At 46.1% G+C, this 18,178-nt stretch overlaps 1 protein-coding gene across 1 annotated transcript in view; it reads left to right on the top strand.

The window, feature by feature from the left end:
- The first annotated feature begins 10,336 nt into the window (after positions 1-10,336).
- The window catches only part of MTMR6 (myotubularin related protein 6), a 53,125-nt gene continuing 45,283 nt past the window's right edge, over positions 10,337-18,178 (top strand). Inside the window, exon 1 of the mRNA XM_068266968.1 lies at positions 10,337-10,543. Within this exon, the coding sequence (XP_068123069.1) occupies positions 10,520-10,543 (24 nt within the window). The 5' untranslated portion in view covers positions 10,337-10,519. The remainder of the gene's footprint in view (positions 10,544-18,178) is intronic.

Genomic DNA, 18,178 nt, shown 5'->3' with positions numbered 1-18,178 from the left:
AAAGGAAAAATTTACGTCAAACAATCAATCAATGTGGATGAAAAAATATCTGCCAAAAAATTTTGGAGAAAAAAAAAAAAAAAAAAAAAAAAAGAGGAAGGCGTCTGCCAGGACATAGGAGCTGCCGCCCCAAAAATCCAAACCCACCAGCTCGTATGCCCTGGCAAACCTGATTTATCCATTCACACCGATCGATGTGGATGAACAAATCATTGCCAGAGTTCTTTTTTGATACAAAGTGTTTGCCAAAGCATATGAATCCCCAACACCACTCCTCGGCCCATATGCCTCGGCAAACGTATCTTTTTGACTGCGGAGGAGAAATCTCGTCCTGCAGCGCTGCATGCACCGACTTATGTGTAAGCTGACAGACGCGCATTGTTCTGTCAGGATGCACCATCAGTGCTGCAGCTGATTGGTCGGTCTGGATAGAAAAAAGAGAGAAGAAAAAAGACAAAACAATACAAAAAGGAGGAGAAGGCGTCTGCCAGGACATAGGAGCTGCCGCCCCAAAAATCCAAACCCACCAGCTCGTATGCCCTGGCAAACCTGATTTATCCATTCACACCGATCGATGTGGATGAACAAATCATTGCCAGAGTTCTTTTTTGATACAAAGTGTTTGCCAAAGCATATGAATCCCCAACACCACTCCTCGGCCCATATGCCTCGGCAAACGTATCTTTTTGACTGCGGAGGAGAAATCTCGTCCTGCAGCGCTGCATGCACCGACTTATGTGTAAGCTGACAGACGCGCAATGTTCTGTCAGGATGCACCATCAGTGCTGCAGCTGGTTAGTCGTTCGCTCGGTCCACCTGGAAGGTTATTGGATGGAAAAAGGAAAAAAAATACAAAAAAAAACAAAAAACAGGCAAGCAGCAAAGCAATTACTTCATTAACATTAATAAACTGAACTTTTTTAATAAAAACCTTAACATTGCAAACTAAACATTAGCTTCTTTGCTTACCTGTTTTTTGTTTTTTTTTGTTTTTTTTAACTTACCTCCCGAGGACAAACCTCTCCTCCCCCATGGGACAATGTGCGAAGTGCAAATCGCACAGAGTTGTGGCGAAGTACATTACGCATTTTGTCCCAAGTGAAAGGAGAGGTTTCTGGCAGCCCTGTGTATTACGCTCTCTCAAAACCAGATGTTTGGTTTCACACTGCATATTGACATATCCGGTGGGTCGAGCCCGCCGCACCGTATCGTCCAAAACAGACCTTCAGGGAATACCACAAGAGTAGCATTCGGCCTAGTAATGAACTGCGTCGCCATAGACTAACATGACTTCCGGGCCGATCGAAATTGCCACAGAAGCCACGCAGTAACGTAGGCATGCACTAGTGTTAAGTCAAGCACTTCCGGCGTAGGGGGGGACCGCAAAGTGTGACTTTCGCTAGGCATTTTGCCCTAACGCATCGCAGCAGTGTGAAATAGCACTGAGAGACCCTTGTGTGCCTACCGCTGTGTCTGTAGTTCCCTACTCTCTAATAGTGTACCTGCTCATGGTACCTCTCAAAACACTCCCCTAGGCATAGTCCAGGCTGGTCAGGGCAGCGGGGACAATAAACAGTGGTGTCACGCCTTGTTCCAGCCCTGCTGCAGACACGACAGCGTTTTCTTCGGATTCGGTGACCTGGGGTACTTGGAATCGGATAGGCGTAATGCCTTCCATGCAGCCTGCTAGTTGCATCTTGGGGTTGGGCCCGGGCACCTCCTGGATACAGGAGTTCCATAGTGATCTGTCTCTGAAATTGTAGAAACGATCCAGTTCTCCCAGCCTTACTGTAGAGAACAAAGCTGTTGTAAACTGCCAATTGAATTAAATAAAAGGACACTTTTTTATACCAGCGCCTTGTTTTGCGGGAAAGTAAATAGGGCGCTAACCTCTGGTCATTGAAGTCCACCCCTCCCATGTTGGTATTATACTCGTGGACGACAAGGGGTTTTTCAATGACCTCAGTTCGCCGTTGAATTTGGACTGTCGTGTCTGCGTGAATGGTGGACAGAAAGTAAACGTCCCTCTTGTCCTTCCATTTCACCGCGAGCAGGTCGTCAGCACTCAATGCGGCCCTCTGCCCCCGTTGAAGTTTGGTGGTAATGAGCCGTTGGGGGAAGCCCCGGCGACTATGCCGCACGGTGCCACAGCATCGGATTCCTTCTAACTTTAAGTGCTGATAGAGGGCCACACTTGAGTAGTAATTGTCCACATAAAGATGGTACCCCTTCTGGAACAAGGGTGACGCCAAGTCCCACACAACCTTTCCACTGCTCCCCAGGTAGTCAGGGCATCCGACCGGCTCCAATTTGGAGTCTTTTCCCTCATAGACTCTAAAATAAGATGTATAGCCTGTGGCCCTTTCACAGAGCTTATACAGTTTCACCCCATACCGGGCGCGCTTGCTTGGGATGTACTGTTTGATGCCAAGGCGCCCGGTAAAACGTATGAGGGACTCATCTACGCAGATTTGCTGTTCAGGGGTATAAGCATCTGCAAATTTTGATGACAGGTGGTCTATGAGGGGCCGCATTTTGTGGAGCCGGTCAAAAGCAGGGTGGTCACTTTCATGACAGGTTTCATCATCATTGAAGTGCAGGAAGCGCAGGATGTTCTCAAATCGTGTCCTGGACATGGCAGCAGAGTACAAGGGAACATGTTGTGATGGGTCTGTAGACCAATAAGACCGCAACACATTTTGTTTGATTTGACCCATGTTTAAGAGAAGGCCCAAAAAAATTTTAAGTTCGGAAACTTGGACTGGTTTCCACCGAAATGGCTGGGCAAGGAAGACATTCGGATTGGCGGTTAGAAATTGTGTGGCTTTACGGTTGGTCTCTGCCACGACTAGGTCTAAGAGATCCTGGGTGATGAACAGATAAAAAAAGTCTAGGGGCGATCCTAGATTATCTGTCATCACCTGGACTCCAGACTGGGCGGTGAAAGGGGGCAGTACGGGTGCGGCGGTATCAGGGGATTGCCAATTTGGATTTGCCAGCACCTCTGGTAAACTAGGGGTAGTACGGGCCCGTCTACTTGATGGCTGCGACTGGGGTGTTACTACACGTGCCACCGAACCAGTTTCAACTTCCACGCTGGTGCTCGCCACTTCACCAGGGTGTACGGAAGTACTGGTTCTAGGTCCAGGAGATGCTGTGCTGCCTGCCCCACCATGAAATCTCAGACCAGCACGAGCACCACTCTGCTGCCCTTGAGGCTGATCCTGCGCCACCTGCTGTCCAACGACATGGGGTGTGGTACGGCTGGCTCTAGCCGGGACCTCAACCTCGTCATCACTATCGGTCAGTGAGCCACTGCTCAATTCAGGTACAAACTCTGACCCAGATGATTCGTCGAATGGTTCGTCCCAATCGTCCTCATCCGACTGGGCCATGTACCTGAGAACCTCATCATCGGAATACCCCTTTTTTGCCATGGTGGACTGCTAAATTTAGGGGGTATTCCTCTGAGACTACCCAGAAAAAAGAGCACCTACTTAGCGAAAGGGAGTATTTGAGCGGTAGAAAGCTGTGATCACTGAGTTTTGATTAAAAAAAAAATCAAAACTGATGTTTACAGTGCACAGCTAGTGTACAGTGGTTTTTGCAGTGATCAGAAAAAAAAATTCTGTCACTGCGGTGGGGTGGGCTGAACGCAAGTGCAGGCGAGCGATCAGACCTGATCGGGCAAACACTGCGTTTTTTAGTGGATCCTAGTGACCCTAATAGATCTGACTGCGATCAGTAATGATCACTTACAGATACTATATAGTAACAATGTTGATTAGCGACAGTGATGACGCTAATTAGTGACTGTGGTGCAGTGGGCTGAGCACTAACTGACACTAACAAAGGGGCCTAGCTAACTGGCCTAACTGCTAACACTAGTGATACTAAAAAAGTGACAGTTTCCACTGATCACTGTTTTTAGATCACTAGGATAGTGACAGGGGGGTGGTGGCGAGTGGGGAATCAGAAGCAATCAGAAACAATCACAGGCCAATCACGGGACAATCAAAGCCAATCACAGGCCAATCACGGGACAATCACAGGCCAATCACGGGACAATCACAGGCCAATCACGGGACAATCACAGGCCAATCACGGGACAATCACAGGCCAATCACGGGCCAATCACAGGCCAATCACGGGACAATCACAGGCCAATCACGGGACAATCACAGGCCAATCACGGGACAATCACAGGCCAATCACGGGACAATCACGGGCCAATCACGGGACAATCACAGGACAATCACAGGACAATCACAGGCCAATCACGGGACAATCACAGGCCAATCACGGGACAATCACAGGCCAATCACGGGACAATCAAATACAATTACGGGACAATCAAATACAATGACAGCACAATATGACAGCACAATCAAATACAATGCACTGGGAAGGTGATTGGGGGGGGGGGGGGGGGGGTCTGAGGGCGATCTGAGGGTGAGGGGGGTTGATTAGGTGCCCGCACGGGGCAGATTGGGTCCTGATCTGATGGGTGGCAGACACAGGGGGTGACCGATGGGAGGTCAGTGAGTGATTACAGGGGAGAATAGATGTAAACAATGCACTGGGGAGGTTATCAGGGGGGGGGTCTGAGGACAATCTGGGGGTCTGGGTGGGTGATCAGGTGCCCCCAAGGGACAGTTTAGGGTCTGCTCTGATGGGTGGTGGTGACAAGTGACAGACAGGTGATAGACAGGTGGTCAGTGGGTGAGGCAGATGCAGTACAGTATACAGTATACAGGGGTGGGGGGCTGGGGGGGGGGTCTGGGGGGATCTGAGGGTAGGGGGGGGTGATCAAGGGACCCTAGGGGGCAGTTAGGGACCTAATCTAAATAATAGCGTCGGCAGATAGTGGCAGGGGGTGATTGATAGGTTTATTAGGGGGTGCTTGGGTGCAAACTTGGGTCTGCTGGGGTGGTCAGGGGGGGTTCTGAAGGCTGGGGTGGGCGATCGGGGGGTCTGTGGGTGTAAAAAACCTGTTCTGTGCTTGCTCTAACAGGGCTGCCTCCTCCTCCGAGATCCGTGCGAAGATGCGTGCAGAGGAGGAGGAGGCAGCCTGTATAATACACTTTGTTACGTAAACAAAGTGTATTATACAATACTATTGGCCAGATCGTATTTTTAAACCCCGCCGGCGCTGCTAATTGGCCGGCGGGGTATCGGGCAAGGTGGGCGGGACCTTTCGCCGCGGGGAGCGCGCGTCATAGATGACGCGATCGCTCCCCGGACACGCCTTAAGGACCCGCCGCCGTCAGGCGTATTGCGGTCCTTAAGGCGTCCACTTTGCCGCCGCCCATGGGCTGTGGGCGGTCGGCAAGTGGTTAAACAGACAGGCAGGAGACAATACTCGGCGAGCTATTGATCTCATCTCCCTAATGGCCCGCTCAGGCAAGCCATCTCTGCTCCTTAGCCTTGATGCAGAGAAGGCTTTTGATCGCCTCTCATGGCCTTTTCTTTTTCAAATTCTGCAACATCAAAGATTTGATGGACCCTTTCTAAATATTCTCCACTTCCTCTACTCCTCCCCTTCAGCCACCATAAAGCTCCCCATGGCCTCGTCTACCCCCTTCCAGATCCGTAATGGCACAAGACAGGGATGCCCCCTTTCCCCTTTGCTTTTCGCCCTCAGCATTGAACCCCTGGCCAGCGCCATACGACAAAATACAAACATCTCAGGTGTCCAGATAGAGAAACACAAATTCAAAATCTCTCTATTTGCGGATGATATCCTACTCACCATCACAAACCCCCTTATCTCATTACCAAACCTACATGACACCATCTCCGTCTATGAATCACTTTCAAGCTTTCGCCTAAATCAAGATAAGACGGAGGCACTACCCATTAAAATTACACCTGATCTTCTAACCTCATTAAAACAACACTATACAAATGGCAAACACATTCCCTAAAATACCTAGGCATACATCTCACGCCCACATACTCTACCTTATACAAACATAACTACCCTTCTCTCATTCAACAAATACTTCAGGACCTCCACAAGTGGACCGCCTACAAGATCTCATGGATAGGAAGGATATATATACTTTAAAAATGAACATACTCCCTAGACTCCTCTACCTCTTCGAAACCCTCTCAGTCCTGGTCCCATCCTCTCAGTTGTCAATGTTACAAACAGCTTTTACTAAAATCTGGAATCATAAACGGCCAAGAGTACAAGCCTCAATCCTTCTTTCCCCCAGAGAACAAGGGGGTTTGGGGTCACCTCTTCTCCGGTACTATTACCAAGCTGCACATCTCCGTCAACTACGTGAGTGGTCCAAACTTAAAGTCCATACTAAATGGGGCCTCATCGAGGCACTTACTTTACTCCCAACTTCCCTTGCCTCCCTGATCTGGTCCAATCACCCATCTAAAATACCCTTATCTCAACTTCTTCCCACTATAAAATTCACTCTACAAATCTGGAGGTCAACGGCTGCAACAGCTAACCTGAGATCCTCCCCCTCTCCACTAACACCCATTCTAGGTAACCCAGCTTTCCCCCCTGGAATGTCTAGGGACTTTATGTCCAGATGGTATAACCTAAACTTTTTTAACCTCCTGGATTGGAAAGATCCTCTCACCGGCCTTTTACAAACTAGGTCCTCCCTCAAAGATAAACTACCATCCTCACCCCAATACATATTAGAATATACCCAAACAAGGCACTTCCTCCTCTCCCTACTGCGGAACGCTCCCCCTCACTCTATTCCCCCACTAACACCCTTCGAGCATATATGCGAATCTAAGGGCTACCAAAAGGGTCTGATCACTCAGATCTATTCCCTGCTACATACTAAATCTGGACTAACCAACCCTGCTCATACATATATGTCCAAATGGGAATCTGCCTTATCCCAAACTATACAACTAGAGGACTGGGAGGAGATATGGGAAAAATGCCAGGCACTCCTCTATGTGCATACAGATAAGAGAAAACATCTACAAAGTCATGTTCCGGTGGTATCTTACCCCAACTAGGCTCTCGAAGATATACCCAAACTCCTCCCAGATGTGCTGGAGAGGTTGCAATGAAAAGGGAAGCCTGGAACATATCTTCTGGTTTTGCCCGAAGATCTTCCCACTTTGGTCTGAAGTGCAACGCCTCATTCAACTAAAAACTGGGATATTAATTCCCCTTGATCCCGTTTACATGGTCCTTGGTAAACCCCCCCCCCCCCCCCCCCCGATACCCCTAAGCACACGGTACGCTTAATCACCCACATTCTTACAGCCACTCGTTTATTAATCTCTTCATCCTGGAAAAATATTGCACCCCCTACATTATCAGAGGTCAAACACAAGATTGAATGGACCAAAGAGATGGAAAAAAATGACAGCATCGCTAAGAGACAACGAAGCTCACTTCCATAGAGTCTGGAGCCCTTGGTCCCTATCTTCTCCCGACCTACTGCCCCCCTAAGCCACATACGGCATTTCTACTCCTAGATTATGTCCATTCTCCTGCACTATTTAGATACCTCTGGAATATCCTACCTCTAAAGAGTTAAATACCCAAGTAGGTACCTTTAAGCCCCTGCTCACATATACATAACTTTCGACTTTTGTCCTATCAGAAGGCTAACGGTATATTTCCCTCCCTTCTCCCCAATATTCATTGATCTTTGGTGTGACCCCTTACTTTGTTATGACCCCAGTTTCAGTGTTTTTCTTAAGGCTAACAGGGCCATTGTACTATATACATTTATATTAAGTTACTCGTTCTCTAGAATTGTTCAAGCTGTCCTTAAATCACCCTACAGGATGATCAAGAATACATTTGTGTATTATTGTTGGACGGTTACAGGTTCACCACGACCTCAAGTTGCCAGAACTTTATACATGCTGGACCAATGCTTCTGAGATGAACTGACCACGGATATGGTTATAGTTAGCGATCCCATCCTGTTAGGTGCTGTTAACTCTCTACATGGTTACTATGTCTACCCAACACTGTATATTTTTCTTTGTACTCTTTCTTTTGCCTTTGTTTTTGTTAAGAAAATCTCTTAATAAATATCAGTAAAAAAAAAAAAAAAAAAAAAAAAAAAAGAGAGACAGAGGATCAGCAAGATAATCTGGCAACTGGTATTGCTGAAGAGGAAGTAAATATGGCAGCCTCCATATACCTCTCGCTTCAGTTGTGCTTTAAGAAGTCCAGGGACTTGCTGTAGTATTTAAATAAAATTCCCTTTTATTAATTTCCAGACTTTAGGCTCTTTTTCAAAGCACGATTGCACACAAAACCATGCTGCATTGCGGTTGTGCAACCTTTAATTTCCTCAAACTGCAATTGCGCAGTGAACCACCAGAAATGGAGGGCAATTGCACCAAAAAACGTGCAGGCTGGCGATTTCGATTTTTGGAAAAATCAAAATACACTAATGGAAAATAAGCATTGCAATTTACATGTAAGTCGATGTGCCACGCTAAGAATGTGGAACTCCGCTCACAACCTCCTTCCACCGACAGTGCAGGAAAGCAGGCTCCAAAGACCTCAGATCCAAGACTGTAGAAAGTGAAGTCCGCACGATGTCGGTAGAATCAGTATGGCTTTATTCAATCGTTACACATAACACGCTAAAAACCAGCACCACATGCTGACATGTTTCGGGCGTTACACGCCCTTAATCATAGCATATGCTATGATTAAGGGTGTGTAACGCCTGAAACATGTCAGCATGTGGTGCTGGTTTTTAGCATGTTATGTTTAACGATTGAATAAAGCCATACTGATTCTACCGACATCGTCCGGACTTCACTTTCATAAGTCGATGTGCCGTTGCAATGGGAAAAAACGCCCGCAAACCGCTTTTTTGGAGCGCATCACAGCAATCGCAATTCCTGCTTTTCCACTTGCCATAATTGCAACGTACAAGCCGATTGCAATTTGTGCAAACATTGCACTGATTGGCAAAACTGCTGTGATCTGCTTTTTTGAGCAGACCACAGCAAGTAGAAAAGGGCACGGTACTTATCCGTTAGCCGGGCGCATCCGGCAGGTGGCGACAAAACTCCACCAGAGTTACAGCTTTCCCTACTATCCATGTCGGCCTGGAGGGGGAATAGTAATTAGCGCCACCTGCCGGATGCGCCCGGCTAACGGATAAGTACCAAGGGCACTTAAAGAGGAACTCCAGTAAAAATAATGTAATAAAGTGCTTCAGTTTTACAATAATTATGTATAAAGGATTTAGTCAGTGCCCATTGTAAAAGCTTTCCTCTCCCTGATTTACATTCTGACATTTATCACATGGTGACATTTTTATTGCTGGCAGGTGATGTCAGTGGAAGGAGATGCAGCTTGCTTTTTTGGCAGTTGGAAACAGCTGTAAAAAGCTATTTCCCACAAAGCAACGAGGTTCACAGACAGGAAACTGCCAGGACCATGGTCCTCAGTTTCCTATGGGAGGGATTTCACCATATCAGCCATACAGAGCCCCCTGATGATCTGTTTGTGAAAGGGAATAGATTTCTCCAGTGGCGTAGCTAAGGAGCTGTGGGCCCCGATGCAAGTTTTACATGGGGCCCCCCCAAGCACTCTATACATAACAATTGATACGGCGCACCAAAACCTGCCAATGGCAACTACAGTGTCAGAGGTGCAAGAAGGGGATGGGGAACAGTTTGTTAATGATTACCAATATTAAAAGTATCTATAGAAGTGATCATTATGAGCACAGTACCAATAGGGAGCTAATACTGTAGTTGTGGGAGGGCCCCTCGGGGCCCCTCTGGCCCAAGGGCCCCGATGCGGTCGCTACCTCTGCCCCTGGATTTCTCATGTAAAAGGGGGTATATCAGCTACTGATTGGGATGAAGTTCAATTATTGGTCACGGTTTCTTCTCAGTCTTCAAATTGCTTGAAACTGTAGACCTGAAATACATTGCTGTAACGAAGCATAAAAAATAAGAGGCTGTGCTTTGCTACATGCTGGCCAGGGCCGGGCCGAGGCATAGGCTGGAGAGGCTCCAGCCTCAGGGCGCAGTGTAGGAGGGGGCGCAGAATTCATTCAGCTGTCATTCCTAATTGTGTTTGAAGCAGAGAGAAATAAGAAAAGGGGATACATAGCAGTGACTGCAAGCCAGATAACTAGAGATTAAGGTGTTGGGGAGGTTGTGGGCCCTGTGGCACCTATTAGTCTAATAGCAATCAGTGTGTGACGGCTGGGGTGGAGGGATGGAGGGGCGCACTTTGGTGTCTCAGCCTTGGGTGCTGGGGGACCTTGTCCCGGCTCTGATGCTGGCATACTGTGTGACTGAACATATACATGGACAAAATTCAGTGTTGAGCTGTTTGCAATTATCTAAGTGGCCACACGGTGGCGCTTTGCACGAAACAGGAGAGGTGGGATGCGGCCGCAGCCTAGGCGAGCAGTATGTTGTCAGCCCTTTGGCTGCTCACTCCAGGAAGTGTCTCCCAGTTACAGCTGCAGGAAGCCAGGCATAGACGCTGAATTAGCAGGCAGCACCCGCTCCATGGTACATCATCTCACAGATGGAGCACATCCGAACCACCAAGGTAATGTGTATATACAGAGCACCAGCTCCATGTCCTACAGAGGCATCGCCTGTATTGCTAGAGCAGGTAAACAAGTGATGCCTGGGAGCATCATGTGCTTGCAGTGCACTGTGACTGTCATCTACCTTCTGTCACTATAAACACAGCACTTTCCTAGCAGTCATAATGTCATCTCATTGGCTGCAGAAGACTTCACTCAGTCTGCAAGTGGCATTGACACCTTCCTTCCTTATCTTTTTCTCATTGCCAAGTACTGTCCTTGTACAGGATGTTTATCCAATACACATAGGTTTACTAGTGGCATAACATGGACTGTATATTGCTGATCACTGGTGAGGTTCACCATCAGAACATTCACCATTAAATTCCCTTTTAAAAAGGATTTGGATTCATCTTTCTTCTACAAAAGGTTGACATGACCTGCTGGGATTAGGGCTGGTTACCAAGGACCCTTTAGCGTTAAACGCAGCGTTTTGGACGCAATATTTTTTTTGATCTACCGCCGTCTCATTCAAGTGAATGGGAGCGTTTAGGCTTTTGCAGGCTTTCGTGAATGCCTGGCGGTTGTAGGGGCCCTAAATGCTAGCCTTGAAAGCTTCCCAAGGGCCTTCAAAAGCTGGTTTTGAATTCAATCATCTCAGGTTCACTTTAAAGGGCAACTGAATTGAGAAGAATGTGCAGGCTACTATATTTATTTCCTTTTAAACAATACCAGTTGCCTGATGACTCTGCTGAGCTATTTGGCTGCAGTAGTGTCTGAATAACACCAGAAACAAGCATGCAGCTAATCTTGTCAGTTATCTGTCTGTAGCTAAAAGTAGTAGAGGCAGGACAGCCAGGCAACTGGTATTGTTTAAAAGGAAATAAATATGGCAGCCTCCGTATCCCTCTCCTCAGTTGTCCTTTAAAGTGTACCAGAGACCATATAAAATAAGTTTTATACTTACCTGGGACTTCCTCCAGCCCCATGTGCATGGATCGCTCCCATGCCGCCATCCTCAGCCTTCTCCTGCTCCGGTACCGGGCCCCTTAACTTCGGCCAGTCTGTGCAAGAGAAGTGCGCTCTCTATATATCTCTCCGGCACCCTGCAGGCAACACAAGGTGGCCCCTGAATGCAGCACCTCAGCTACGGTCTGCTGTATGCATTGAATTAAGTAGTACTGTGCAGGCACAGTGCTCTGGGGTACAGGAGTGCAGCAGGGCCACGCATGCACAGATGTGTGTGATTGGCCAGATTACTAACAAGTGAACCTAGAGAATGGAGAGGTAGCCCACGCACCTCATGGGGCTGGAGGAATCCCTAGATAAGTAAAAATACACCCATGATTGCCATCCCTGGTACACTTTAACCACTTAATGACAAGCAGACTTATAAAAACATCCTGCTAGAGCCTCTTAATGGCTCCAGGACATTTTTATAAGTCAAACAGAGCTGCTGCCGCTGTGTGCGTGGGATTAGTGTAATAGAAAAAAAATACACCTTTATTTCAAAAGAATATATTGTCACCATACTTTGTACTAGGGACATAATTAAAATCTTGTGATAACCAGGACAAAGAGGCAGATCAAATGTTTGGGACTTATGTACAGTAGCAGTGTTTATATTAAGGCTAGTTACACACCAGGACGTTGCGTTTAGGGGACGTTATAGGGCACATAACATGCCCCTAACGCAACGCCTGGTGCTCTCTGGTGTGGACGTCGGAGTGAGCCGCGTTGTGCAGCTCACTCTGGCGTCCATGATGCGTACTCTTGGATGCATGCGGCATCACGTGGTCCCGCCCGGCCAATCGCCGTACAGAGCGGCCGCTCCAGGAAGTAAACACTGCACGTCACTGAGTGCAGTGAATATTAGCCATGTGCCCAGCCGCTCTCCCCTCCTCCCCAACATGACTGAGCATGTGCAAACAGTCTAACGCGGCTTAGCCGCCTAGAACGTACTACATGCAGCACTTTTCTGCGTTACAATGTAACGCAACGTGGGCAGTGTGAACAGCCCACTTGTGTTACATTGCTGTGCGTTGGGGGAGCGTTACAGACTGCACTAACGTGCGCCTGTAACGTCCCTGTGTGTAAGCAGCCTAAAACTCCAGGGGATGAAATTGGAGAAAGTGTATTTTTTTCCCTTGTTTTTCCCCTTTAAAATGCATAGAAAATACTGTGAAATACTGTGAAAAAAACAAGCTATACGGTAGATAATTTCATTGTGATTAAGCTATTGGCAAATGAAAGGAATGAGCACTGAAAGGTGAAAGTCGCTCGTCCGTTAGGGAAAAAAAACCCTTTGGGGTGAAGTGGTTAAAATATATATTTTACTGGAGAAGGTCTTCAATAAGATACAAGTAGAATTCCTTTATAGTAAACTTCTAGGGACCTGGCCAAGTATTTTACTATACCAGAAGTTTACTATATCAGAATTTGTCATACATTGAATATGAACATTGGTGCATTTGCTGGGACCTGGCGTAAGAGTTTACTATAGACAGAGGTTTACTATAATAAGATTCTGCTGTAGTCCTGGTTGCTGAGATCACCTTTGTGTGCAGCATGTGACTGTGTAGCATACAGTGATTTTATGTATATACAGTATGTAGATAAGCCAGCTTTGTTTGCTTCATAAATTGCCTTTGTGATTATACAAGTTGGAAGTGTTGTAATGTTTCTTTGAACTTAAAAAAAAGGAAGTGGCTTCTGTATATCATGTAGGTTTGTGATGAATGTATGTGCTGGGTTTAAAACATGATGCCATCTTTCCTTGCATGGAGTTTGACAAATGAGGTCTGTGATAAGGAAGGGAAGCAGAAATTCAGCTTCAGGTGATATAGAAGGAATGCCACTAGCTTTTGCAGAGACACAAATTGCTGAGAACCATCTTCGGGTAGTTAAAGGGTACCTGAAGTGACAAGATGATATAAACATATGAATATATAGTATCAATCCTACTTGGCTGAGTTCCCTTTTGATTTTTTTTTTTGTTTTTTTTTATTACTCCAAGAGTTAATCTAGTTGCTCTCCTGAAAACTAATTTGAGGCCATAACACTTTTGTTGTGGCTGTGCAAACACTCCTGATAAGAAGCATTTATTTTTTCAGTAGGTCATCATTCCTCTGTGTGGGAGATGAATGAACTGCAGGAAAACGGATCAATTTCATTAATACGATCAAATTGTATAGCATCTTTATATCAGTTAGTGGGCCCGAACAATCCTTCCCTATCAATCTTCTGATCGAATTGGATGATAAATCACCCAGAGAATTGTATAGTTAATGACCACCTTTAGGCCTCTTTCGCAATGGGACGTTGCATTTGATGCAACGTTAAAGTCGCACAACGTGCCCCTAACTCAGCGCATGTAGGTTAATAAATTGGACGTTATTTTGCACTGTGTTGTGTCTCTTGGTGCGCTGTTTTCGTCACATACTGATGGAAAGAAAACGGCGCATGCGTTACATTTATAAAAAAAAAAAAAAAAATTACTGAGCATGTGCAACACACGATGCAGCAATTGTATTGCTAAACGCTCGGCATGCAGCACTTTCTAAATATTGCTACACGTTACACACAACGTAACGTGTGCACTGAATGTCGCACAGACTTTGTATTGCTGTGCGTTTAGTCTGCGTTATTTTTTATAACGTGCGACTTTAACGTCCCACTGTGAAAGAGGCCTAAGTGTGATGCTAAACATGGCTCAGGCTGTGTATGGAAAACAAAAGTTTGCCTTCTTAAAATGGAAGCGATAACTCAGGTTGAAATGAGCATATGATATCTCCCACAATCCATCACTGCTGAATATGGAAATCATCCTTTGTTGTCCATGATCACAACTTCAGAACCGCTGAATTCTGGTTCACCACAAGCTTGCTGGGTACTCTAATGCTTCGTACACACTTGCGATAACTATCATTTGCAAAGAACGATAGTTACCAGACAAACGATATTGGAAAGATTGGTATGCAACGATGGGATGCAGCGATCATCATACACATTTTAACGATAGTTCTCGCAGAAAAGAACGATCAGAAGGAAATGTTGCGTACATATTTATATAAAATAAAAAAAAACCCACTGACATGGAGTTACAATAGATACAAATATATGATTGTTAACTTGAAAACAAAGTTTAATTGAAATGAGCAATGTAACAATCTTTACGGCCGCTCTACAAAGGAAGTACTGAAGCTGGGCAGAATTCAACGCAGGCGCATTGGCCCTTGTAACGATCGTTCTCGGCCGATGTCTGTACACACTATAGTTTTCTAACGATTGTCGGTAGATATGATCCGTCAGGTTGGATATTTCCATCTTCCCGATGTCGTTCTTTTGTCGTTCGTGTTAATGATCGTTGGGTAAAGTTCTTTCCCCGATTGTCTGCGAAACGATCGTTAATGAGCTGTTTCAAACGACCATAGTTGCCAGTGTGTACGCAGCATTACTCTGGGTGTTTCACGTCTTACTCCATAGAGCCATATTAATCCATGCCATGCACTGATGAGGACCAACCAATCCAAAACAGTCTGTATGCATGTTGGATTATTGTGGCTCTGTGCAATTAACAAGCTGACACATCATTGCATCCCAGCAATTCTGGAAGTGTGGTTAGCTTACAGGGACAACAAGAGATGATTTGTATATTCAGTGATGCATTGTGGGAGACATATGTTCACTCCAGCCTGAGTTATCGCAAATTTCTTCTGTTTTAAGAAGGCAAACTTATGTTTTGCTTAACATTTTTAGTAAGAGGGCGTTTTGGCCCTTTGTAGCCCCTTACACACTCCTAGGATTTCTGGTTCAGTGAGCTTGCTGGGTTGTATGTAACTGTGAATGCAGAGTCCTTAAGCGTACCTGAGGATCCACCTGGGTGCAAATAGGGGGAGGGGGGGGGTTGCGAATTGAGGAGAGGGAGGAAAATGTGCCACAAAACCTCTGGGCCCCCCTGCAATGGCGGGGTCGCAGGGGTGATTGTTACACCCATAATGTAACCCCTTTCCTGGATATATGGTAAGTGTACAGTGTAGTTTTGGCTCCCCTGTCCACAGCATGCCTCCTCAGTGTCTTTCTCCATTGCCACTGTGGGCATCTGTACCCCATGTCCCCACTGCATGCAGTGGTGTCAAGAGGATACAGGCGGCCCCGGGGACAATAAAGAGAAGACACAGGAGGTGGGCCAAAGTCAAAACTACACTGCACACTTACCACGGGTCCAGAGAGTACACATGACATATGGAGGGAGGGAGGGAGGGGGGGGAAGAGAACGCATGGGGGTCTGTTGGTCATCAGGAAATAGACTGCCACGCACCTGACTAAGTGCTTTGGAGTGAGATCTTTTCAGCATGACAGATCTGGCCACATTGCAGCATCGATCATTATAATTGAATCTGCAGGAATTCGATGATGCCAATCGAGTTATGTATGGACACCTTTAGTCAGTCACTGGACTCCCTGGTGCTGAGATCACCTGAAGCCACTGGTAGGATCGCTGCCTGTGGCTCCAGCGAGGTCCGTAGTCTGGCTGTCACTGCTGCTCTGTACTGCACTGTGTCTGCGCTAGCCCGCTCAGGCATGCACAGTACAGAGTCGCCAGTCTTCGGAATTCTTTAAAAGCCCGTGTGATCCTGAAGCTTCCCGTGGCGGCAGATTGGAACAGCGATGGCAGCGCTGGAACGAGGACACTGGGGGAGAACTGGTAGGCCCTATAAGAGCCAGAGCCTTCCCTCTAGATAGGTAAGTATCTGTTTTTTGGTTTGTTTGTTTTTATATATTTTTTTTTTATAATATACATTGGCTTTAAATCATGGAATTGTAAAAGAGCTGTAAAACGCTATGGAAAAGTTATGTATTGGCTTTGAAAAGCATAGAAATGCATTGAAAAAGCACCAAAACTCTGACAGCAAAAGGCAGCGTTTTAGCCTTTAGTGTGAAAGAGCTCTTGGCACACCATAATGTAACTACGGTCCCACTATAACTTTTTAATAGTAAAATATGGTGGTTATCACAGTATATTCCATATTTGTTTTTAACAAGGACCGCCTCCTTTTACTGGCCAGTGAATGTGCTGGAAATACAGGCTTGATTGCTTCCATTGTTACGATCTACAAAGAAACACCTCTTTGTTGTCAAAAAGTAAACGACTTAATTGGCACAAAAAGTTGCATAGTAACGTGTAATGTATAAACCAAGAACATTCTGACCTAGCTGAGTAACAGTTTTTACCTTACTTTACCTTTGTTACTGTTGACACACACACACACACACACACACACACAAAAAAAAAATTATATCGGGCCTGTACTCTCCCACGTGTCTGTCTTCAGCACAATGCATTATTACCACAGAAAGATACAGAGAGCTAACTAGTTACCCACATTGGGCTCTATTTTCAAAGAGCCAAATTTTCCGCAAAATTTTACCGCTATATTCCCGCCAGCGGTAAACCCCGCATTTTTTCCACATTCACTAATATTTTCCGCATGCGGGAAAAAAGATGCGGAAACAGCCATTATTCATGCGGGAATGATGCGGTAAAAAGGTCGCATGAAAAAGTGTTTAAAAAAAAAAGTTAAAGTCCAGCAAGCACAGCCCTTAAGCCTCCACACTTCATTAAAGTCAATGGGATGCGGAATATATCACCTACTACTTGTAGGTGATAGATAAAAAAAAAAAACGGTAATTGACGAAATGATGCGCCTGAACATTTTTGAGAATTGATCTTTTATTGCGGAAAATACCGACTTTTGCGGAAATTTTTCCGCATGAATCCCGCATTTTTACCACACTTTTTCCGCATGCGGAAAAAACATGCGGAACACTTTGAGAATTCCAACTTGACGGTATTTTGGGTGCAAACTTCCCGCATGTACTTTACCGCATGCGGGAAGTCTTTGAGAATAGAGCCCAATGCAGCTGTGACTGATTGGAGTTTCCCTGCAGCTGACAGTGATGCTGTGGGAATACCTCAGCGTGATGCTGATTGTACAGTGTTTAAACTGAACCTTAACCGTAAAAAAAAAAAAAAAAAAAAACCCCACAAGAGTTTCACTTACCTGGGGCTTCGACCAGCCCCCTGCAGCCCTCTCACGTCAGTCACTCACAGATTCTCCGGTTCACTGCCGCAAGCTAGTTTAGTTTTCGCCGACTGATCAGTCAGTCAGCGCCCACTGCGCAGCCCTGGTAGCGCGTATCCTCGATCACGCTTTCGTAATGGTGGCTGTCCTGCACATGCGTAGTACTCATACTGTGCATGTGCAGGACGGCCATAGCGACAGGAGAGCGATCGAGGATGCACATGGCAAGGGCCGTGCACACGCAGTAGCCGGAGGATCTGTGAGTGACTACGCAGGCACAGGAAGGCTGCAGGGAGCTGGTCAAAGCCCTAGGTAAGTAAAAAACTGTTAATTTTATTTTTTATGGTTAAGGTTCACTTTAACCTTTAGGCCATGTTCACAGTGGGATGCTGCGTTACCTGTATAACAGGAATGCAATACAAAAAAAGTCATACCACATGTTACGGCCATGTTCCATCGAGTACAACAAAGCATACAGTCAATGAAAATTATGCTTCACCCCCATTGTAAAACGTACACGTTTACCAGTAATGCACTGCATGCTGTGCATTACTATACCACAACCCATTA

Source organism: Hyperolius riggenbachi, chromosome 2 (genome assembly GCF_040937935.1).
Source record: "Hyperolius riggenbachi isolate aHypRig1 chromosome 2, aHypRig1.pri, whole genome shotgun sequence".
In the NCBI taxonomy this organism is placed as follows: domain Eukaryota; kingdom Metazoa; phylum Chordata; class Amphibia; order Anura; family Hyperoliidae; genus Hyperolius; species Hyperolius riggenbachi.
This window is presented reverse-complemented; position numbering and strand designations above follow the sequence as displayed.